At 44.7% G+C, this 24,226-nt stretch overlaps 2 protein-coding genes across 3 annotated transcripts in view; one reads left to right on the forward strand and one right to left on the reverse strand.

Moving 5' to 3' along the window:
• Positions 1-15,894, forward strand: part of LOC133001936 (multiple C2 and transmembrane domain-containing protein 1-like) — a 133,564-nt gene extending 117,670 nt beyond the window's left edge. For both annotated transcript variants that reach the window (XM_061071655.1, XM_061071656.1), the window contains 4 exons: positions 6,001-6,110; positions 6,713-6,822; positions 7,543-7,640; positions 15,823-15,894. In XM_061071655.1, coding sequence (XP_060927638.1) covers positions 6,001-6,110; positions 6,713-6,822; positions 7,543-7,640; positions 15,823-15,894 — 390 coding nt within the window. The remainder of the gene's footprint in view (positions 1-6,000; positions 6,111-6,712; positions 6,823-7,542; positions 7,641-15,822) is intronic.
• Positions 15,895-20,033: 4,139 nt separating this feature from the next.
• slf1 (SMC5-SMC6 complex localization factor 1) overlaps positions 20,034-24,226 on the reverse strand; it is a 30,813-nt gene continuing 26,620 nt past the window's right edge. The window contains exon 18 of the mRNA XM_061071590.1: positions 20,034-20,888. Coding sequence (XP_060927573.1) covers positions 20,392-20,888 — 497 coding nt within the window. The 3' untranslated portion in view covers positions 20,034-20,391. The remainder of the gene's footprint in view (positions 20,889-24,226) is intronic.

Here is a 24,226-nt window from a genome sequence, read left to right on the forward strand (position 1 = left end):
ATAGAGATGTATTCCCCCCAATTCGCTCGTGGATTAGGTGTTGTGTTGAATAAATAAAAATCCAAAAATCAAATTAACATCTGCCTCTTTCACGTGGCGCTGGCGGAGTGCCAGGGCGCATGGTGGTCTCTGAGGCTGGGCCTTTGTCCCATCTTTCTGTCATATGCTGGCAGTGGGGAAATGTTCTTCTAGGCCACTAGGTCCCCAAGTCTTTTTGTTTTTTTTAATTTTCTCCCTGAGGAACTTTTTTCAAATCCCAGTTGGTGAAATGTGTGACTTAACGATCCACAGTAGAGTTTGTAATACTAATGACACTAATGGAAGATAAGAGATAAGGGCAGTAGTTTGTCTATATCTGTCCCTGTTTACCAAACTATTTCAATTATCCTGTCTTGTAAACATTCAACTCTAAATCAAAACATGGCCATTACTATGCACTCATTGCTCATGATACCAGCCTTATTTTGAAGGTAGACAATATGAACATTGTATTATTTTGACTCAGAATTGTTACACACATCTGGTACCAAAAACTACCAATTTGTTGAACTTAATGCAAACGTATATTTTTTTATTTATTTGATTTAAATTATTCTTTCTCATAAAATTGATTTTTTAGGGACAAATACGTATCTAGTTTAAAAATATACAGCAATTGCTAATTGCATGCACTCTTCATTATCCTGTCATGCTAATCCCTGCACAGGCTTTGGAAATTAAATTTGTCTGTTGCCCCAAAAGCATTCCTCAACTTTAGCAAAACAAAAAAATCATTTTTTTTCCTGGGGTGAAAATGGGAGGGGTCCTGACTCTCTCTGCAGTCACAAAATCAACAACAACGCTTTCAGACGCCCTTTGGGAGCCACATATTAGCATCCTGTCACATTTTATATGACATTTCAATTTTTACTGTGCCACCAGACTGAGGGAGGAAAAAAAGGAAAAAAACAAAGAAAAACAGGTGCAATTTTAGCACAGCAGCAATGAGCAGAAGCCAGTTGGGGTTCAGACTCATTTTGTAATGTGATGGGATATATGCTGCTGCATTATAACTGTTGGGTTTATCATTTGATGGCGCAACTCAGCAGGGAGAGCGACGCCATCGGAGGTTAAAACAGTCTCAAATGGCTCTCTCTATTTCCACCTAGCAGATATAGGACAGATATTTGAGTCCATCCGAACAGTCCTCAGTGACCTCTCTCTTGTTTGGCTCGGGGCCTTAGGTCAGCACAGAACAAACTGTCTTTGCAAAGTTTACAGCTGCTCACTTTGCACTTTTGCATATAGACGTACTCTGCCGCGATGCTCTGAAAGAGAAGTGGAGCAGTCGAGTACACACAGGAATTGGGAATCATTCTTTTGTTAAATATTTAATCAAGCGTTTCAAGGAGTTTACCACATTTGTTTACCACAGTTTACCAGCAAGTGCACTGTGGTTAGCCTGAGTGGGCTGTTTCTGTCTGTGTGTGTGTCTGTGTGTGTATATGTGTGTGTCTCCCTGGGCTCTCATAGTGTCACTGTGGGTTGTTTCTTCTTAACACATGCAAACAACTTGAATCACTTTAACGAGCCTTCTTCGCCTCTGTCTCTCCTGATGGGAGCGCTCCCATGATGCATCCTGCTTCGCACACTCTTACGCAGGGCGGCTCAGTGCTGAACTGACGGGTGCTCGGCTGAGATTTCATATCACACATCCAAACAATGATGCAAACTTTGGACATAACCACAAATACAAGATATTGTCCTTAAATGGCATGTATGGAATTAAAACATGCAGCCTTCTGGCAACAATAGGCAATACATCATTAAATATTTACTATTACCAACTTAATTGGAGTTAATTGATGTCAAATAATGCCATTCATAGTCTTTTTTTAATTGAATACATGGTAATAAATTGCTCTGCACTTTACCCTGAACTCACATCACACTTTTATAGATTATAAAAAAGGATCTTTCATAGAAGAGATAAACCAACGCACATGAAACGACAAAGAGAATGAATAATATTGGCAGATTCCTTTGTATTTATATTAGCTATACGAGAATGTATTGCAGACACACAAATTACCAATAATTAGCAGAGTACTGAGTTTAAATTCTTGCTTCTTATATATTCTGTTAACCCATAATTGTGAATGCCTAATTATATGCAGGGTTTTGATATTCTTGCATATATATTTTGACCTGATCATACTGCTCTTGCTGAGCAGTGCACCCAATCATTTTTCATCCGTTGTTTAATATCAGATGTAGAGCAGTTGCTGCAGAAAACAAGCCATAGATAATTAAAAAAAATAACAAAATTAATGGAATTGCATGTTTTGTTATGCATTATGCACTGTACTGTACTTCATATACAGGGAAACATGGTATACTGTATGTACCTGACAAAGAGGTATAATTTTTCATTGGGTGAAATAGTCAAGAGTGAATGCTCTGTCATCTCCAGTGATAATTTGTAGAGCTCAGACTGAACTGGCAGTTACTGTAACGTGTTGTTGGCGTTAACACATTATAGATGACTCTACACTCGCAGTCTATCAGAATGCGTGATGCTAAACTCATTAAGCAGCCTTATTATGCTATCTGTCTGCACGAGTCACACCGTGTAGCAGCATCCATCAGAGCGCTGTTGTCAGAAGTGTTGGGATTTGTGGCATTCTTTGAGCATTAACATGACTTGCAACTGAAGCCAAGTCAGAGCGAGCGGCCTCAGAGACTTCTCTTTATTAGCCGTGCCTTCAGGTCTCCAAACAAACCCACTTAGTTTCCCTGACACACACGGGAAGAGACGGATGGGAATAAACGAGTCTCCTGTAATAACCCTGCTCCTCGGTCTGAGTGGGACCCCAAGCTGGTCAGGACTGGAAAGGCACGTGTTCATTACAAATCACGTGTTAGGTCGTGATTAACTCTTGACGCACATTCTTAAAAAAACAAAACACACAAAGCATGACAAAATCTTGATTTACTAATAATAATATTCAGAGATGGATCCACTCTTACCGCCCCCGGTTCAAATTAAATATGTAATTCAACGGAAAGCTTCTTTTAATTTTAGCAGTGATGTTTGAATTAGAGGACGACCAATATGGGTATTTCAATATTTAAAAATAAGTGTGCCTTGTCTCTAATTGCTGAAGTAAATCAGAAGATCCTCATGCATACTCCTTTTAAATGTCTGCAGCAATTTCTGCTCACTTGCCTTGTGAGCGACTGAGCGGCCGGTCGTTCCCTGGTGTTCACGTCCTGTCTCTCTGTCAGTGGGCACGTTACAGTCTCAAAGAAACTTTCCCAGTACGGAGGAAACTGCTTGTAAAAGTCAAAGGCCCTCATCCTCTAATCAGTGTCAGGAGATGATATCGTTTGTAGAGTCACACAGCAAGACCAGGTGTGCAGATCAACCTTATCTAATAGCTGTAGGGTGTGTGTGCATGTGTGTGTGTGTGTGTTTGTGCATATTAGGTTGCGTTATAAGAACAGGTTGCCTGGCTCCATATGTGCACAGTGTGCGGGGAAGCTGGGAAAACAAGGTTCTCCGTGGCCCTCTCTGTTATTGCTACCTCCCGCCTCCCTGAGCCGTGTTTGAAGACAGGAAATAGGAGTCAGACCGCAGTCCGAGGGGCATGTGGCAATGGTTTATACTCCGTCGACCTCTGACCTATCGTCTCCACCCCCGCCCGCTCTCTCACACCACTCCCCTGGCCCTCAAACACTCTCCCCTGAGTGCGGGCCCGAAAATGAAATGGCCTGACCCGGCCCAGCCCGGCTCGGCTCGCCCTAACCCAGCCCAGCACAATAGACCCTGCGTTCGGAGATTTGTTTGAGCGAGGAATGAAAAACAGATGGACTCTGAGGAGAGAGCTGAGAAGAGGAGGAGAGACGGAGGAAGGAAGAAAGGGAGTCTTGTAAAATATTTGCGAAGACAAATAACCCAGGGACTCTGTCTAATTATATCTATTTGTCTTGTGTGGTTTTGCTTGGGAGGCCGTGTGGTCTCTGTGACTCTCTATGGTTCATTTTTCACATTATCTGATCCGAGGACAGCGAGCAAGAAGAAGAGGGTGGGTTTGGGGGCAGCCGGGCGGTGGGTGGGAGTGCTGGGTCTCAGTGGGAGGATTGTGGTGAGGTCGGGGGGGTCGCATGGAGCTAAATGTGGTAAAGGCCTCTGGGGTCCTGGAGGTTTTGTGTCTTTGATTGCTTCCCTGTCCTCTTTGGGTGTAATGATCAGGATTAGTCCAAGTTTTACTTCTAATGTCCATCCGTCTTCATCAATAACACGGTCATTAATATACATGATGGTTCTCTAACAGAAAAGAAACATTGTATTCTGTGGCCATGGAAGATTGAACTATAACCTTTCATAACAATAACTTATTTCGTACTGTTTTGGTTTCTTTCGTCATCTTTATTTGGAGTTTATTTGAAATCATGAATCTTATCTAGTGTTATCCTTCATCCTTAATCTTCTCGTAAATCTTTTCAACAATAGAGGAAAAGGGCACATTGCTTCATAACCTGACAAAATTATAAATCATCATATGTATGTGTACTACATGTAGACGACAATAGAAAACAGAAACATTTAGTGAGGAAGCTTTCAGCTGCTGGAACACTTTAAGACCTTAGAGCGGCACTATAACCCTTTAGCTGAAAACGTGTATCTTCAGCCTGGCTTTTGATTAAGTATGGTTTACAGACATTATTTTATTAAATCTATAATTTTCATTAAATTGTATCCGTCCCTTAATATTATTTGTATGTTTTATCCCATTTATTGAATCTTGTTTCTTCAATTTAACTATTTAAAATAGTTTTTATTGTTATTTTTGCTTTCAAAATCTTTATGGTGTGTCATTGTCAGCATTTTTATTTGTTTTGTGTGATTCTTGTCTCATCAGGCGATTGTGAAGCATTTAGAACTGCACTAACCTGAATGAAAGGTGCTATTCCAATACAGTTTGATTGATTGATTGATTGAGAGTTGCTGGCAGCTTACCCTCTGGAACATGATGATCTTATAATGAAAGTCTTTTGTTCTTATTCCCCTTACTGACCACATATGAACGCACCACTGGACGCCCTAATCTCTTAAACCTTCCTCTGATTGTAATAAGATAGTCCTCCTCTGGTCATGTTCTGCTTTTGTCTCCCCAGCATGCCCACCAATCACAACCAGGCACCACAGCCGGTCTGCGTGTTGATGTCCCGACTCAGCCAACGGCTCTCGATCACTCTCCGTCACCTCATTCTGTCCACATCCATCCTGTCCCTGCCTGTCAGTCAGTCAGTCAGTCAGTCAGTCAGTCAGTCAGTCAGCAGGCAGCCTGTTGCATGACTTCTTCAAAATGTTTCACTTTGTTTCAGTTGGTGGGGGGTTGTGGGTTGGAGCACATTTTACGTTGCCTGCCTGGTTTGTGGTTTCTGCCCTCAGTTCACACGCAGCATTTTCAAGTGCTCAACCACCAAAAGTTGCAAAGGAGGAGCTCTTCATGGTGGATGATGGCGTTAATAAGGATGATAATGATGTCACGGCTGGTGACATCATCACAGTGTGCCAGCCAGCCGAACAAAAGAGGGCTCTGCCCGGTCTTCCTGGCTGTCTTGGCAGCAGCAGAGAGAGGGAGAGAAAAAGAGAGAAAGATTGATGTATCCATTCGGCTTTCAGTTTAATTCTGTCTCTCTATTCACGTATTCAAATTTCCCTGTGTGAGCTTTAGTGAGGAGGAAAACATTTTGATTTGTTCTGCCGACTTTATATCTCTATTACTGCCTGGAATGAAAGCGCTCTGTCAGTTCATGCAGGATATCCGTTGATTTGGCTCCTCACTCCAAATCTTCGACGCTATTTAAAATGTATTGTTTTCGCAAAGATGCCTCTGTCTCCTCACCACTCTGTCTCTCTGGTCCCGTTTCTCCTCTGTCTCACCCAATCTCTTCCAACCTCACCCTTGCTTTCTTTCTCCCTTGCCTACATCTCTATCTGTCCTCTCGCAGGACTCGGAGAGAAAGGGCTTCATGAACAAGATTTATGCCATTCAGGACGTGTGCATCAGCGTGCAGAATGCGCTGGATGAAGTGGCCTCCTATGGCGAGAGGATAAAGAAGTGAGTCGTAAGCCTGCTCCTCGGCACCCGGCCTGCTCCACTCTGCTTTGCTCCGCACGGCCCAGTGTTTGGGTTTTTTTTTCCCGCAGTGCCAGGATGTCCCACTTCCTCTTGCCAGTCTGAGACACAAAGGCAGCCAGTCTGTCTTCGTCAGTCACATCTCACTTAACCCTGCGTGACCTCTCAACTGAAAATCACATCTCTACACATGCACACACACAAGCCCTTTACTTACTGTACTCTGCTGCAGGTGCCCTGACTTTTATATAGATGCATCAAAAGCAAAGAGGAAGCCAGGGACTGTTTTGATTAGAGCCCATGTGTTTTTCTTTTTCAATTTTTAATCAAACTGAAACATTTGGGACTTGTGTTATAAAGCTAAGATCATTTAACTGATTAGACGCTAAAGGGCCCGACTCCCAATACATTGTGACTCTGCCATGCCGACCTCTAAGAAGTGTGAAGAAGTTGTAGTCCAGAAGTATTAAAATACCTTCTATTCCTCCTGTTGACATTCTGTATCAGCATGTTTTGCCGGACTGGTATTTTCCATGTCTAATTTGCCCACCTCTCTCTCTCTCTCTCTCTCTCTCTCTTCGCAGCACATTTAACTGGACTGTGCCTTTCTTAAGCTGGCTGGCCATTGTGGCTCTCGGATTGGCCACCACCATCATTTACTTCATCCCTCTACGATACATCGTGTTGGCCTGGGGTGAGCTAATGTCAAAGATGTTTCTACATATGCACAATAAAGATTTATTTCCTGTCATTATTCCTCCTCAAACAGTTCTACAATATTTCCTCTTCACTTTATTGTTTGTGTGCTGGACTTTGTGTGCAAAACTCTTTATTAAAACTCCATGTTGCAGAGTGATGTTAGAAAAATCAGTTTTTTCTGCAAAGAATGTTTAATAGTCAATGTTTACTGCCATATGCTCATATACAGGTTAGAATGTTTTACCAACTGGTATTTTGTCATATATTGCATTTTGGTTATGTTAGAGGTTTGTAAAGCAGCCGAGAGAATCAGAACCAAATTAATAGCTTTGTTGTATTGATATAAAGCAGCAAAACAAGATAAATTACTAAAGAGGAAGTCATGATATGAATATTGCTCGGAGAACAACAGCCTGGCTTTATAATTCATTTTATTAATACTGAATGTATCACATGCGCCAATTGCAACACATTCCTCGGGCGGTAAAAAAGTACACATGACAAATGTGAAGCCGATAAGATGAACAGATATGAGTAAACCACATACAAACAGTGACAGACATTTGTGGATTTACTAGGTAGACAGATAAATAAGTGGCTTTGCAAGGCAATTTCCTTTGTTGTGTTCCAGCGTCAACAACAATCACGAGGGTTTCAATAACTCGTCTGACACACAGGTCGGGCTCATGTCCACCCTCTGTTTTTCTCTCTACAGGGGTGAACAAATTCACCAAGAAGCTGCGAGACCCTTACACCATTGACAACAACGAGCTGCTGGACTTTCTGTCCAGAATGCCCTCAGATGTACAAGTGGTGGGTGAACTGTCCACTTTCATATTTCTTTATCTTTTTGACAAACACGTCTGTCGGATCCAGACATGGTCAAAGGTCCTTTTATCATCCGCTCTGTCTCCGTCTGTTCTCGTTCTTTTTCCCCCTCTCAGCCGCTGGCTCCTCACTCTTTTATTTTTCCCTGTCTATCCTTTGGTTGAGCCACACAGAATTCTAATCAAATTAATTCAAAGTCATTCCTGTGTTTTGCTATTAATAACCTCCACGTCCAATTCAATTTCCACATACAAAGCTGGAGCTGTGTAATATAACAGGGTTAAGTGAGTTTAGTGGCCGGCGTATAACTAGGTTGATTGACTCCATACACTCGCACACAATTACCGTTGGCTGTTATTTCCCTGCTATGCTAGTAATTTGAACGGAGTGTAAACCAACAGTTAACCAGCTCCATGCGGTTTTGCTTCTACATTAACCGTGAGATCAGATTAACTCTGTGGCTGAAGACTACAGATGCTTTGCTAGGTAAAATAGATTTGTGTGTGTGTGTAATGTAACGTGCTGTGCTGCTCAGGACAAAGTGCAGTTTAAACTGCAATTAAGCGGCAGCTTGTGAAAGCCGTTGTGTTATCCAGCACCGATGGTGTCCGCTGTGGCCGTTAAGCCCTGCTGTGCAGGGTTCAGTACACACGCACATGCACACATACTCCGGCTGAGGCCGAACGACCCGGGGCCACATCAGACCAATCCCCTGCCACATCAGTGCTAACACACTTCCTCTTTGATCGCTTGTTGCCTGCGACTTCTTTCATCTTTACAGGGTCATAATCCTTGCTCCTCTACACACCCCTGCCAGCCCGTCGTGTTCTCCCCCTTTTCTGCCCCCGTGCAGTTTTACACTTTCATAGTTTACTGGGGGCTGCAGCAGCAGTACGCACAGGGCAGGTAGTGATCGGCTTAAATGAGCTCAAGCTGTCCCCTCTGGTAAAGTGCAGCCACCTTACACACCTGGAGCCTGGAGGAGCGGACCGGCGAGGAGGCCCAGGCCCGGCAGGTACGGCGACTTTACAAGGCCCCTAATGAGGGCCTGCTGGCTGGGGAAGGGGGGGGCAGACATGCTGCTCTGGTCTGGTGCCCATGCTGCTGGAGTTGTGCCTACTGTATAAGTAAGACTTTAAGTGCTACTGTTACAGTTATTGCTGCAGCTGGTGGAATGGTAATTGTTGCCAGGTTTCACTGACAGTTTGGAGACTCACTGAGTCATGTGGGTGATAGACGGAGGAGAGGGGTAAGAATAGATATTTGTGAGGGAAGATGGAAATGGAGAAATGGAAGCAGAAATGAGGCCAGAAAGCACAAGTAGAGTCGATTGAATGTTGGACTAGTTATTGATTATTTAAGGCAGGGTAGTTTTATTTGCATCAAAAAAATGATGGCATTGAAATTTAGATTCACTGCCTAGTCAGCTGATAAAGTGCCTGTTCTGATCTCTTTCTCATTGAATCCTGTAAGGTTAGTTTTCTCCCCCCTGTTCTGTGGTCGTTGGTCTAAAAACAGACCAGAACGTTCTGATCTCCGATGCGTCCCGCCGCTGCCTCCGGTGGTGGGTTCACCTCAACGCCTGCCCCTGCCTTGCCGGGTCATAGCTGTCTGCGGGGATTAAACCCCTGAGGCTTTTCAGCGATGCAGAGAGGTGTTGGGGTCCAAATGGAGCGTCCCCTCAGGGGCACGTGTCGGTGGCACCCACTGGCATTGGTGCAGGGGCCTACTATGCCTGACACCCTGGATGACTAATGAAGTGCTATTTCAGGGCCCCGGTGTGACCTAAGAAACATACATTAGCACACAGACACACACACACACTAATGCTCACCCAGCAATAGTGCATGTGAGGCAGGTTGGGGGTATTTCAGGTACCGTTCCGCATCATTTGGAGGTGCTTCAGTGCAGCCAGGACTGATGAGGCTCTAATGACTTTATATACAAAGGGCAACCATTCTGGCCCACAGTCCATCATAATGTATATTGCCGCACAGCAACACAGAGACTGTGGAACAGCCTTCAGCCCCTGTTTTCATCATCCATTGCTGTTTATTATATTCAAGTACATGAAAGAAACTTTGGATTCAGGAGCAGCAACATTAATTTCTCCTCGATCCTACTGTTAGCAGAAGGTTACTTTGATTTAATTTAATTTAATCAAGGTTTTTAAATACCTGACACAGAGCCCATAACTTGTCAAACACCCTTTAAAAACCACAATCCCTGGTGAAGCATCGAAGCAGCAACCTTTTTACCATCCGAGTGGTTTACCTAAATCATTGTGTCCCTCTGTGAGCAGCAATGTTAAGAGCTGACATGGTGTGTATAGGGCACGGGTGCGCCAAAGATCCACTGTCCCTCTTCACAGTTTGTCGTATCTGGTTTGGATCTTTGACCAGTGTACGCTATCTTTATGGCCATTATCAAGAAATCCTTCATGTCCTCTAAAACGAGGCCAAGCTGAGCACCTTTATAGTGCTAAGTGTTCCCTACTTGGCGTTTGGGAGGTGTCAGCGCAATGGTATGTTTTACGACGCCATTAGCCATGCGAGCTACGGAGTGCATAAATAGGGCCAAGGCAATTAGCATGCCAAGTGGCCCTTTATGATTGGTGTACAGAAGCCCGATCAAGCCCGCAGTACAAAAATAAGCATGAATTCCAATCTAGTGCCTAATGAACAGCGGGGAGTGGGGTTAATATTTTTAGACAACATCTATGTTGAGGATGAAACCTCGCTGGACACACACGGGTCGAAGACGGGAGAGTTAAAGGTTGAAACGCTGCCAGATGCCATTACTCACGTCTACCAGAGGTGTCTCTCTCTCTGTCTCTCTCTCTCTCCTCTGCTTTGTCCTTCCCCACTTTTGTGACAAATTTCAACAATTCACCGCAAGTGGCTAATTAGTCACTCTTCAGTGTGTGTCGTGCCACAGCAGCTAACAGGCAAAACTTTCCGTGCTTTGTAATTGTTGTTGCTCACTGGCTTATGTCACCCTGACATGCCTCTTCTTCCCCAACAATTGACATTAGTGCTGAATCCTCCGATCTGCGAATGTCTGAACTGTACACAAAAGTGTTTCCTTGGAAACATTTAATAACCCTTATGCTCCGTTAGGCATCACAAAAAAAAGTGCTGAGTTTTCCGCTCAGTATCATTAAAACCGAGCCCCGTTCTTGACTTCATTCACTTACTCGCCTATTTGCCTTTTTCTTTGCTCACTGTCACCCACCTTGGTTTCACTCTGTGTGTGTCTGCCCACACCAGCAGCATCAAAACACTGTCAAAGATTCAATGCGAGAGGGGGAGAGAGAGAGAGAGAGAGAGAGAGAGAGAGAGAGAGAGAGAGAGAGAGAATGAGAGCGGTGGCGAGGAGCAGGTCCCGGGATGCTTTGTGGGTAACGCTGTTAAACGAAGCACGCTGCATGGTACACGGCGCCCCTTCAGCGGAGCGCACTTCAAAGCTGTTTCTGCACTAGTACTGTCAACATTTGGGATAGGGAGAGGAGAGGAGCGAGGGCGGAGCCGCCTCTGAGCGGCGCCGGGTCTTTACCCACCGCCTCTCCCGTCGCTGTTCCCTTCAAGCTCCCCCGTTCATGTACCCAAATTGCTTACGTGCTCGCCACATTACCTCACTTTTTACTTTTACCCAATTCCAGTTTCTTTTATTTTGCTAACATCCCACTTTCTCCTCGCCTCCTCTGCCTTTCCCTCTGTTTTTTTGACTTTAACTAGCTCTTGTTGTCTGCGTCGGGTTGTTGCCTGCGTGTGTGCTTGTGTTTGTTAGTGGGTGAGGTGAGCGGGGAGCCAAGGGTACAGCATCAGGCAGGCCTGTCACCTGGAAGGGGAACTGAACCTGTGACGCAGAAGCCCCATTTCTCCCGGCTGGCAGCTCTTCACAGACAAACTCCCATTTGATTGAGATATTGTTATTTTTTTCCTCCCTGCACTCTTTCTTTTTGTCGATCCCCTTCACCACTCTTCACGAGAAACAAAAAACATATTTCCCGCTGACATGCAAACTTTTCTTTGTGTGTCTTCACTGACAAAGAGTTTTGTTTGGACAGGAATGTCAACGCACAGAATTAAATTGCCGTATTTCTTTTTTAAAGCAGCCAGTGATCCCGTACGATACCTGTCCTACTTTGGGATCCGCAGCAGCTTGTTTGAAGCCTGTAGCAAAACATTGAGTGAGTAATATTGAACGTGAAGGTGGGATCCTGTGTGGATTTTCAAATTTTAAATGATTTGATATTAACAAATGTGCAGTATGTTCGTGTTAGTGCGCCGCATTCAGACGTGCTGTTACTCCTTTACTCATGAGTGAATTAAATCATTCAACCATTCACTCACATTTTCATCCATGAATGCACCACTGTCATTGATCGCAGTCAATGTGGGCACTCTGCCAGGACTGTCATGGTCCCTTAACGAAAGTACCACTGCACACACACATAGACACACACACACACATTCCCACACACAGATGGGGCCATATAAACCCCTCTCTGTCCCCTGGGTTTTTGTTCTGTTGTCTGCTTTAGTTGGCAGGGCTATAAAAGGATCCACACCCACATGAGAAAAGTATCTGTCATCACCCGGACGTCCACAGATCTCCCTCTGTCTCACCCAGACTCTTCTTCCTCACTCTCTCAATATTTTCTCTCCTGTTTCCTTTGTTAGTTTGTCCCGCTCTCTGCCCTCACTCCCTCCACCTTCCTCCATGTTTCTGTCCCTTCCTTCTGTCTTTGCCTCCCATCCCTCCTGTCCTCCCTTGTTTTCTCCACCTGGAGCGCTTCCTTGTCGCCTCTCAGACCCTCCTCTCCTCTCGTCTCCCCTCTCACTGTATCCGACAAACCGGTTGTATTTGCACAGCTGTTTGGTGGGATGTTAGTTTGCCTTGTGGACAGTGAGGAATCAGTTCAGTGTGTCTGCCTAGTGAGGTGTAGAGAGCAACACATGCTGGCCTAACCAGCCTGTAAGCACCTGAACAGGACACTGGTGACCAGCACTGTGAGACAGAGGAGAGGAAATACACCTGTGTGTGTGTGTGTGTGTGTGTTTGAGTGTGTGTGGGCATGCAGGCACTTTTATGGCATTTATTGGCAAAAGGGTGACTAACAGTTGTGTTTTTGCATGATTTAGTAGGCATGTGGGGTGTTATTGTGTACATGACTTAACACACGCACGCACACACACACACACACACACACACACACACACACACACACACACACACACACACACACACACACACACACACACAGAGTCGTGTCTCCTTGACCTCAGAGGACATTGCATTGACTCACATTGATTTCCTGGAGACTAACCCTGATCTGAACCATAGTTACAACGTGCCTAACCCCAACCATTATCCTAACCTAACCTGATTCATATAAACATGGAACAAATGAGGGCTGGGACATAACAATAAATAAAGCAACGGAGATGAGTAAAGTAGACACAGGCACAGTACACAATGTGCAGACATTACACATACACAAACAAGCATCCAAGAGTCTTTATGATTGTGGCCGTCCCATTTTTCCCAGTATTTGTCCTCCTTCTCCTTTTGAGTCAGAAAAGTAAATGGGATTTTCTCCAAAATGCGAGTCGAGTTCATACATAAAGATTTAAATGGTGGGGGGATTCCACTGAAGCCAGCATGTTCATATTCTTCCAACACAAGTCTCAACAGAAAAATGTATTTGTGGAAGTGGATTTGCCATATTTGAAGCCACATTTCCTCTGGTCTTACTATGTTAGCTCCTTTTCCCCAATGCTGTCTATGTAGCCTGCGGTATTTTCAGGGTAAAGCTCTTGTTAAGTTAAAAAATGTAGTAGTTGTTTCTCCCCATACGGAGGACCTGCTCCCATAATGTGACTGTAAACAGATTAGGTCCCCATAACATGGGTAATACCTGGAAAACACACACACACACACACACACACACACACACACACACACACACACACACACACACACACACACACACACACACACACACACACACACACACACACAAACACACACAGACGTGTTTCTTAGCATCTCAGGTTTGTACACTGCAGGCAGACTGTACTGGAAGTCATCACTGACGCGACAGTGGGAACCAGTAGAAGTTGGATGATAAAGGCTTGTTTCCAGCCAGCACTGCGAGACGCTGCTGTTCCCGTCCACAGCAGACAGACCCACCACGAGACAGAACAGAGGAACCATATTGACGTCAGTTTGTTGTCTGCCTTGAGAATCAGAGAGGATGTCAGTCAGTCAGACAGGCAGAGTAGCCCACAGTACACAAGCCTGGGAGGGATCCCACAGACAATACTTGCTCTTTGGTGCTGTGACTGTTAAAGTCTTTTTTTTTTCTCTATTAGTATTCTGATTCAGTGGCTAGTGCTTGTCAGTGTCTTGAATCTGTCTAGGCTAGCGACTGTATTTGTGCGTGCGTTAACGTGTGTGTGTGTGTGTGTGTGTGTACATCTGAGAGCGAGAGACTGCCAGGATGACAGTCTGTGGTTGTTGAAGCTCAGCCACTGTGATGCTGTTGCATCTGACTGTCCCTCACTTTCTTTCTAAATTCTGCTCGCCATCTCCGCAAAACATCACGTCAACTGGGAGTCAGTTTCCTCTGGGAGAAAAAGGTGACGTTCCCTCAGTGAGGATGATGATCAGTTTGTTCCTTTTATAGAAAGAAATATGACAATACAAACACACACACATACACACACACACACAATAAAAAAATATACAATTAAAAGGAGAGCAACAAAACCCACCCCATCCCCTGGATCCAGGCCACTGATCGCTTATGGAATATTATCATATCATTACATTTCCATACATCATTGATTTGTTCCCTCTGGACTCAAGCAGTCGACAACTCTAAGTACACAATGCTTAGATACGTCTGAACCCAACCACAAAAAGTAACAGGCGAGCAAGGCAGCATGACTCTTTTCTGAATTGATTGCAACATGCCAGTAAAATATCTGTTCTAAAGAATAGTTCTGACATTTTGGGGAAGTCACTCATATTGCCTCATGATAGATGAGAAGATTGATACCATGTGTCAGTTAATTCTAAAGCAACAGCTAGTAGCCGGATATCTAATATAGAGACGATAGACACAAGGGAAACAGCTCAGTGTTCCAAAATGAAAAACTTTGCAAGGTCAAGTAGGGCTAGGGTTAGAGGCACAAACTCAGAATCACTGAGTGTAAAATACTGTTAAATAACCTAATATAACATAAGGCTATAAAGACATTTGTTTATCTTAAAAATGTGTTTAACTCATCAGGTGCAGCATGGTTTTATATTGTCTCAGTGGGAGACTTCCCTGTTATTATTAGTCTATTAAGAACGGCCTGCTCTCTGACGGCTAGCTGCACTCCAATCGCGTCTGAGTGGAGAGAGAATGATGTAGAAGAAGTTGTTCTCGTTCATATTTTAGTTTTTGTTTCATGAATGATGCAAACACGTGTAAATATCCAATTTGAGTGTTTGTTAACCTCTCTGACCGGGAGTTTGCAAAGTGTATCGGCCCGACCTTTATTATCGGTTCTTTATTAAATAGCTTAGAAAGAGACATAGTGCCTAGTTACACAGTTTGTATCCAGCTATACTCAATCACTAATATATTATTACTAACTACAACTAGTAGCAAAGCACAGTCTTTGGTTTTCAACACTGTTTTTTTGTTCTACCTTCTCTCTCCTTCCCATTCCTCTGCCCTTTCTCTCCTCTCCATCTCTCCATGCTGAGATGACTCTGTTGTCTCTCCAAGCTTTCCCATGAGCCCTTGCCCCAGTCTCTGTTTGTTTGTGAGATCCCTTCCCGTAGGCCACTGTTCCACATCTGTGGAAGTATGTGTGTGTACGTGTGTTTTTGTGCGTCGGGGCTTTGAACAGCGTATATGGATTGTGTGTGCGTGCATGTGAGTGTACTCGTGTGCTGGTGTGTGTCTGTGTGTGTTGTAATCAGTGTGTAATCCCTTCCCCCAGGCCACTGTTCCACACAGCTGGACTCAGAGAGCCTCTGGAGGGTTTCTGTGCTATTCAAGCATCCTTTGCTCTTTCCACCTGACCGGGTGGTGTGTGTTTGTGTATGTGTGTGTGTGTGTGTGTGTGCGTGCTTCCGTGTGTGTTTCTGTGTGTTTTAACAGGTGCAGTACCGAGAGCTGAAACTGGATCCCAGTCCCAGTCCAAATAAAAGGAAGAAAAACAACCCCGGGTAGATGACTGTGTCCGCCCACCGACTCGTCTCTTCTCCACTTTTCTTCTCTCTGTCTGGGACTGGACGCCGAGGAGCAGAGGAAGGCGGCTCTGGACTGACTTTCCTTTTTTATTATCTCCCATTTTCTTCTCTTAACCCGTTTTTCTGCCTGTAATTACTCACCATGTACAGTGCGGTTTCTCGATGTGTAATTTTTGTATAAAACAAGACAAGACACCCCTTGAATTGTTATCACCATTATGCTTTTGATTGATTTTAAAGGCGAGTGGGGACGATGGCTGGAATGACCTTTTTATCAGCCGTGTGAGCCGCGCTCCTCGTTTTCCTCTCTCCATCACCCTGACAGCGCGGTGAACTCTATCTATTCTCCTGCCACAAGTGTCAAACAATGAGTACAATGAGTTTTAACATTTATACTCACCTTTCCAAAGACATATTCCGAGCGTCCATGTTTATCAAAAAGACAAGCCTTATATAACAACACTCTGCATCGTCACTCTGCGAAGGACTTTCATTTCTTTTTTCTCTCACGCTGTATTTATTAGATGACTTTGGTAATATGTTTATATTTTCTAATTGTTTTTGTACTGAAATATCTTTTGTTTTCTTCCCCTCTTGGACGTGCTAATGATATTATGTTCACTGGCAGTAATTTGGATTGCCTGCACTTAACTCAGCCAGCCAAGTTGATTAGCAATTATGGCGCTAGCCTCCAGATATGTCCTTCTACACAAACACAAAGCTGGACCAATAAGCTGACTGCTCGTGCTGGTATCTCTCTGTGTTGAACAATGGCCAAATTATTATTTTTTTCTTTTTTCAAATGGGGGATTTGTGATTATTTTTTGTTTAAAGACGTCTATGTGTTGTGTTGAAGAAATACATGTATATACTGATGTTAGCATTCTAAGCAGCTAGCCCCAGAGTGACCCTGATAGTGAGTCACTGCATCTTCCAGTCGGCCCTCCCCGGAGGATGAAGAAGTTACTGCGGCCTTTGAGGGGTGCATAGACCACGTTGAAGGCTGACCCAGAATAAGACAAGAACGTTTTAATGTCCCTACATGTGAGCCGTGCAGTTGAGTTAAAGCGTGATGCTCAAGTGTTGGATGTCTTGAATTCTGGGATAGGTTGGGCCGGAGCCTTTGTTTCTCAGGTGTGGACGGATGCATTTGTCGGCCACATTTTAAGGAGCCTTTAAAAATTGTAAGGTCTCGTCACATCGCTGTGACGCAATCACCTCTGAAGGATGCAGCTCCTGAATCGAGAACAGCTTATTTCCGAAAACCGAGCTCTCTATGCTGCTGCTCGCGCTGCTTCCCCTCTCCCTCCATTTCCATGACCCCTCGCTGCTCATCCTCTATGTGACATCACCACATCCTCCACCGTACCGCTGACTCAAGCTTGCTCAGCGTAATGTGAGGGTTGGTACTTTGCAAGTGGCCAGTGACCCCCGACCAGGAACACACACACACAACCTGCTCTCATGCACACGGGTACATTGAGAGAAGCATTAAAACCTTTATGGATTTTTTTAAGGACCCACGGAACCTCAGCTCATGAGGTTTTGTCCAAATATTCCCGATGGGCAGTCTGACTGTGGTGCACATAATGATACAAGAAAAAATCAAAGCACACTGGATAGTGATATCAGTTTTTAATACAGTAACTCTGTATTTCTATTTTTAAATAGATTGTGATTATATAATCACTATTTAATCAGACCCAAAAGGAAAAAGAACAATACTTTAAAGTAGGAGACAGTTGCTGATATGCCCTGAACTTTAATCAGTGGTAAATGTCCGGACAACTTAGCCGTGTTTAACCCCCGAAAAACATGTCACAACCTCCGTCCGTCAGTCAGTCGTGGATCCACGTTCTCCGTCTGACAGGAGGAGCAGCAGCCCGGGCCTTCTGCTGTCTAACTGTTGTTAATATAGATGTCACCCAGTCCATGCAGAGTGTCGCCAGGCAGGCAGGCCTTCAGGCAGCCGCAGCCCTAATCTGCTTTGAAAGGCTGGTCTCCTTTCCTTTCCTGTGTGCTTGTGCGTGTGTGCGTGTGCGAGCGCATTTACACGGGCACAAGCACACAAACCTCTCACGTGAATACACTGCTCGTCTACAGATACCGCACCTACTTGCTTGCAGATGAAAACAACATCCCATTTAAGCACACACACTCTCTCACACACACACATGCTCTCTGTGATGCTGTGCCCCAGGCTGGCTGCCCTCTCCATCTGCCCCACCTCCTGTGCCCACAGCTCAACTTTGATCTGCCTTCCCAGAGACACAGGCTTGTGTATGTGAACTGTGCAAGAGAGAGTTTGCGTAGACACGTTTTACGCAATCAAAGACATGTTGCTTTTCTCAGCGTCGGAATGTGTTGCAATTGTATCTACCCTCCAGCTGTAGACTGATGCTTAGATTCAGTCTGTGTGTGTGTGTGTGTGTGTGTGTGCAGCAGAAGTGCCAGCTGTTATTTGGTGTTCTGGTGCAGAGGGCCGTCAGCTAGATGAGCAGCAAGTCGCTGTGTGACAAGACGACGGTCTGAGGGGACTTAGGCCTGAGATGTCAGGGATGGAGGGATATGTGTGTGTGTGTGTGTTTTATGCTATTTTAGATCTTTTTTTCCCATCATGCCTCTCTCCGTTTGCTCTCTGCGGTTCCCTCATTCGTCAGTGAGCGGGGTTGCGACCCTGTCTGAAGGGACGGTCTCCTGGGCTTCTCGTCGAGCATCTGTTGAAAGATCACAGCTCAGGCTCCATTTGAGGAGGTCTCCTCTCATCCCACCGATCCCAAGCCCCCCACCCCACCTCACCCCACCCCACCACCCGCCGCCTCCACCACACGTCTTTCTGTTCCCTTTTTTTTACCCCCTTTTGTCTGTACACTCGTCTGCCTCTCCGTCTATCTTTATCACCCTGAAGCCCCTTAGCAGCGACTGGAGCTCTCCACTGCCATTTTGTCATCCTCGTGCCCCTGCCTGTCTGGCTGCCGTCACCTCTCCTGCTCGCCCCCCCCTCCTGCTCCCGCTCCACCCATCCATCTCCATGCTTAAATATCAACGGGCGCGGGATCTGTCACTCCAGAGGGCCATTGATTTTGTTTTGTTGTTTTGAGGAATCCACTTGAAAGACAATAACAGACCGTCCCCCCAAGAGCGAGCGGCGCAGACTGATTACAGCCTCCTCAACAAACACACTCTTTGCTTGGTGAAGGATGGCTTCTTATAATGCCGGAAGGGACCGTCTGAATACCTGATCTGTGTGTGTCTACTACTGTATGTGGTTATTTTACAGCAAGTTGTGGCGTCTATCGTGTGGTATTGCATCCAAATACTTTGGTATGTTTATTTATGATTTGGTTTGGGCTGTTTGCAACCAAACCAGTGTTTTTTTTATTTCATATGTTGAAGAGAAAATAAATTATATCAAGGAATGTATCAGACTGACAGATGCAAAGGAAAAAAAAAGCACTTTTATTTGCACCAGGTTGAAAATGAGACTATTTTTTTTAAATGAGAAGTCCTTATTATTTTATGGTTGTATTTTATACAGTATGCCTGTGAATGGTCTGGTGATGTTGTAAAGTAGGTGTACGCCTGCAATATTTTCTAAGGTCTGTCTTTTTTCTTTTCTTCTGCCTGCAATGTTGCCTGCCTATGACATCATTTTTATGTGCTCAGTTCTGACCAATGACACTTCAGGGCGGGAGCGTGGCGGGAGCTGAGACGAGGGTGAGGTCAGGAACGGCGAAAGAAAACCTGTATATTTCTGGTTTGAAAAAAGATATGCATCTGATGTATGTTGCTTATTTTGAAAAGAAAATGAAAAATCAAATATGAGATTAAATATTTTTTATCAACTTCATCGTGTCTGGATTCATGTTAATGTGTTTATCTCGGCCTCAGTCACCAACTCATCTATTGCATCCTGTGGTGAAGCAATAGTTGCTTTGCATATGTGTGACTGCCATAAAGCTGCAGTTTCCATTTTCCTCTATAACTAATATAATCCTCTGTAACTGATTAAAAATCACTTAATATTAAAGTGCAACCATCAATAAATTCAATTTATTCAGTTATAAATAATAGTTATTAACATTTGGAAAAACAACTTCATATTCAAACATACTGGAACTGTAGAAAGTAGAAACTTGAGGTAGTAACAATATCAAAACATTCAACATAATTACATATTCCATTTCAGAAACATTTGCACAGAATCCGACATTTTAAACCAAAGCAAGCTACAATGACGATCGAGTATAACACCGTATCTGTAGAAATTAACATCCATCTAACTTCAAAATCATAATCAATCGCTTACCCATTTACCTGAGAGGGAAGAAAGTAGAAGGCCAGTGTAGACACTTTTAGGCATCAGTGAATTGTGTGACCAGGTAATTGACCAAAGACACAGATACCCTGGTAACATTTCAATCACTTTGTTCTTTAAGGCTTTTTTGTTGTTGTTGTATTGTCTGTCGAGCCTGTGTCAGAGATCAGTGACTAGTGTTTCTGCCCGAGACTTCAGATCCTCCAGTAGCTCCATGAGGAACCGTGTGTTCTGTCCTTTACATTCTTTAATAGCCGGAGACACTTGCCCCAGGTACCTCCCTCTGCTGAGCTCCAACAGCGTCTCTGCATCTTCTGCCAGCCTCACTACCCGCTGGTCCGTCCAGCCCAGAGTCACCTTTTGGAAGGAGTGAATCTCCAGGGCCCGGACCAGCCTGTAGCCCAGGCTGAGGGCCCTATCGCTGGGCTGCGTGTGGCCCTGCAGGCCCCTTTCCTGCTGATAGGAGAAGATTAAGTGTGTCAGCAAGCAGGATCCGGCCTCCAGGAGGGGAAGGTTCAAGACCTCAGTGTCTTTGTCCGGCAGGGCCAAGTCTCCAACCTGTGCGCTGTGAAGGAGCTCCTCCCTCAGACTGGTGTCAGAGACCAGATCCAGCGCAGTCCTCCCGTTTCCATCAGTCTGCTGGATGAGAACTGAGCCTGGGGGGGGGGGGGGGGGGAGACAGAGGATCAGATGGCATGACCTCTACTTGCTTTGATTACAGACACATCAAAAACAATTCAGGTTACTACATACGAGTTGAAGGCGTCGCCTAAATTACAATGATGTGGCTCATTCTGGTGCCTGAGCTTTGCACTGAAATTGTTTTCCCGTATACAAACAACATAGACATTAAAGGATTCAAACACGTGCAGCAAATGTGCGAGCTATAGTCAAGAGCCTGAACCTGACAGCTATTAAATATAAAAGTATGTTTGTATATTTGACTTACATACACTTTAAACAGTTAATGTTACATTTCAGCTTCCAATTTGGCTAAGCAATAAAAAAAAGTTGCTCTTATTGTCGACTGGCATTGGACAAAACAATACACAACGATATACCCAGCCCTACCCGATACTTAAAAGTATTTTTTATATTGTGAATCATTTCATATATTATCCAAAACCCCAAACAACAAAAGTGCATGCATGTCCACTAGCGTCAGCCTCAGTATTTTTCTACTCTAAAGCTCATCTTAAGGTGCCGTGTTTCAGAGCAACCAGGGCTCTGCTCCTGTTTTTAAGTGGCATCGCCTGAGAGCGCTTGCAAGAAAGTGAGCGTGAACTTGAAACGCGACTCGGGGAACAGCCACGTGTCGTTTTCGGAAGCTGAAATATTGCAGCTGAAGAATCAGTGAAAACATTGTGACACGGGCTCGTGCAGCTACGCTACTGTGTGGGCGACTGTGTCTGTATTAAATAAGACACTGCACGGGGTCAGTGGCAGGACACGGCGGCAGCAGACACACACACACACACACACACACACACACACACACACACACACACATAGACACACACAGACACACACAGAGGAACGCAGAACACACTTGCAGCGAAGTGTAAGTGAACAGCTGTTTTCCCAGTGGGCCTCAGTGCCAGCCAGGGCTTTTAGCTCGCTTCAGCACTAACTTCAGCTGACACCTTGTCTTAACTGTGTGACTGGCGGGTCAGTTTGTGTTTGTGTAAAAGCTGCGGAGGGTTAGTGACCTAATGGAGGCTCCTCTGCGCTCTGATGTAACGCTGTGAGCGAGCTCATCGCCCTCATCACTAAACACAGGGAGCTGCCGGGAAGGACTGAGGAGACCTTGAGCGTAACGTGAGACAATTGCTACGTTTAAAAGTTTGCTCTTTCTAGATAGTTAGACAATCTAAATCAGTGTAACAATGCTACGAGTAGTGTCACGCCTTGCAGCCTCGATGAGGATCAGATGCCTTATTTACGCTATTAATTCTTCAGAAACATTCAAAACATCTTCAGTAACCTTGGCCTCGCCCTTTAGCCCCGTGTCACTACAGACACAGCTGCATTCAACCCCTTTCTTTCCTTTCCCTCTTAAGAAACCAGCAAAGTTATTATGGTGACTTCTACCTTCTCCTCTCTCTATTCTTCTGCTTTGTCTGTACCCACTCGAAGCCATTTTCCAGTGTCAGACGGGGCTGGGCGCACTTAGCCTGCACGGAGCAGGCCGAGTTTAGTGCGAGCCCTTTGTTTGCTTTCAGATAGACCCATTTCTATGGCAAACTGCTCTTGATGGCACTTGACTGTTCAACCTCGGCAATGCTGCCGCCACTTGTGAGCGAGTTTATGGCTCTGTGGAGGCGCCGCGTGACACACAGACAGCTGAAAGGCTGCTTGATACCACTGCTGCCAGTTGTTTTTGTTTGACAGACGCTCTGGGGCTGCAGGAAAGCGTTATGCTTTGCAGGAGGGACAACCGTGCTTGTGTGCGTGTATTTGTGTCCTGATATCCACCGCTCTGACTGGTCCTCAGAAAAAAAAGTTAAAATGTGAACCTTGTGAATTCTGGAATCACTCCCCGTGTTGCCGTCTGCCACGGAACTGACACCGTGTGCGGCGGGTTATGAGATAATCGGCGAAAGCTCACGTAGCTGTTAGCGGCGAAGGTCAGCGCTCGTCTACCTTCTAGTGCTTCAAGCCTTGAGTGGCAAAAACTCAATCTGCATAAATTGTGGCATTAATCTACATAAACTTTTACATAAGCGGCACAATTTCAAATGCAGGGGTCAGGCGTCGGGGGCAGCAGTTAAGGACGTAAGAGCCCAGATTTGATCAAAGTGGCCACATGAGAAAGGCAGAATGGAGGGAGACCGAGCGATGTGGTGTATGTGTGTGAGAGAGAGAGTGAGAGTGAGGCTGTTCGCAGGAAGTCATAATCACCAGGTTTCTATAACAAGCTGTCCTCGCTGTTACACTCATCCAGTAGGGGTGGCTGTAACATGTGAAGACACGCAGTAGAAAAGTTCAGGTCCACCACAATGTGGGTTTTCTTTCTATTTTTTAGAAAACCCACAACTGTAAAACCACAGAGACACCCGGGCACATGCAGAACAGTGTCGGCTGAAAAAACGTATCACTGTGTGTCACTACAGATGAGCATTACAACCAGGAATGAATGGCTTTTCTCTACTGAGGCTGTTTTTTCTCTACGTATTACATACTGTTCCATCGTTTCCTTTTGAGAGGACCGACCTTGGACGAAGCTCTGCGAGGGGCCTTTAAGCCTGAACCGACAACTCAAGTGCTCTGCAGAGTGTTTTCTACCAAAGGTGAAGAAAAAAGGAAGAAGGGAGGACAAGGTTTACTTCTCCCACTCCTGGTTATTTTCTTTTCCTTTTCTTCAGGAATTATGGCGGCAGTACTTTCTTTAGCTGGCACAGCACAGGGGCTGCAGAATATAGAGAACTGAAAAAACTAACCAAGAAATGTAATTGAAAATAAAAAGTGAGCAGAAAAAATACATACAAGTGTGTGTGTGTGTGTGTGTGTTTGTGTGTGTTCCAGATATTGCTCAAATTGCTTTACACCAGTCTCTGTTGAAATGCATTAATTCCATGCATCAGTTACATAAGATCAAAGTCCTTCAATATGTTTCTCCTCTCGTGGGAAAAAAAAGCTTGTTGCATCAGCAAATATATGCAAATGGATTTTAACAGAAATAGGGATAATTTAAGCACAAAGTAACACAAACACTACAAGTCACATTCACAGTCACAACAGTATTATCAAACAAGAGAATCCTTGTCGCGCTTGAAGTGTGAATATACATGAATCCAGAGACAAGCGGGCCCAATTCCTAAATGCTCTTGTGAAAACTGGACAGTGTAACGCTAATTTCATGAAAAGAAAGACAGCAGCAATCGGCTTCAGTGCTTTCAGTCTAATACACTTGTCACTTCTCTCCTCCACAGTCCTGTTTGCTTCATCAGCGCGAGGGGAAAGGGAAAAAAAAAGCAAGACCGAGATGTGCAGT

This window comes from Limanda limanda, chromosome 5 (assembly GCF_963576545.1).
Source record: "Limanda limanda chromosome 5, fLimLim1.1, whole genome shotgun sequence".
NCBI classification, from domain to species: Eukaryota; Metazoa; Chordata; class Actinopteri; order Pleuronectiformes; family Pleuronectidae; genus Limanda; species Limanda limanda.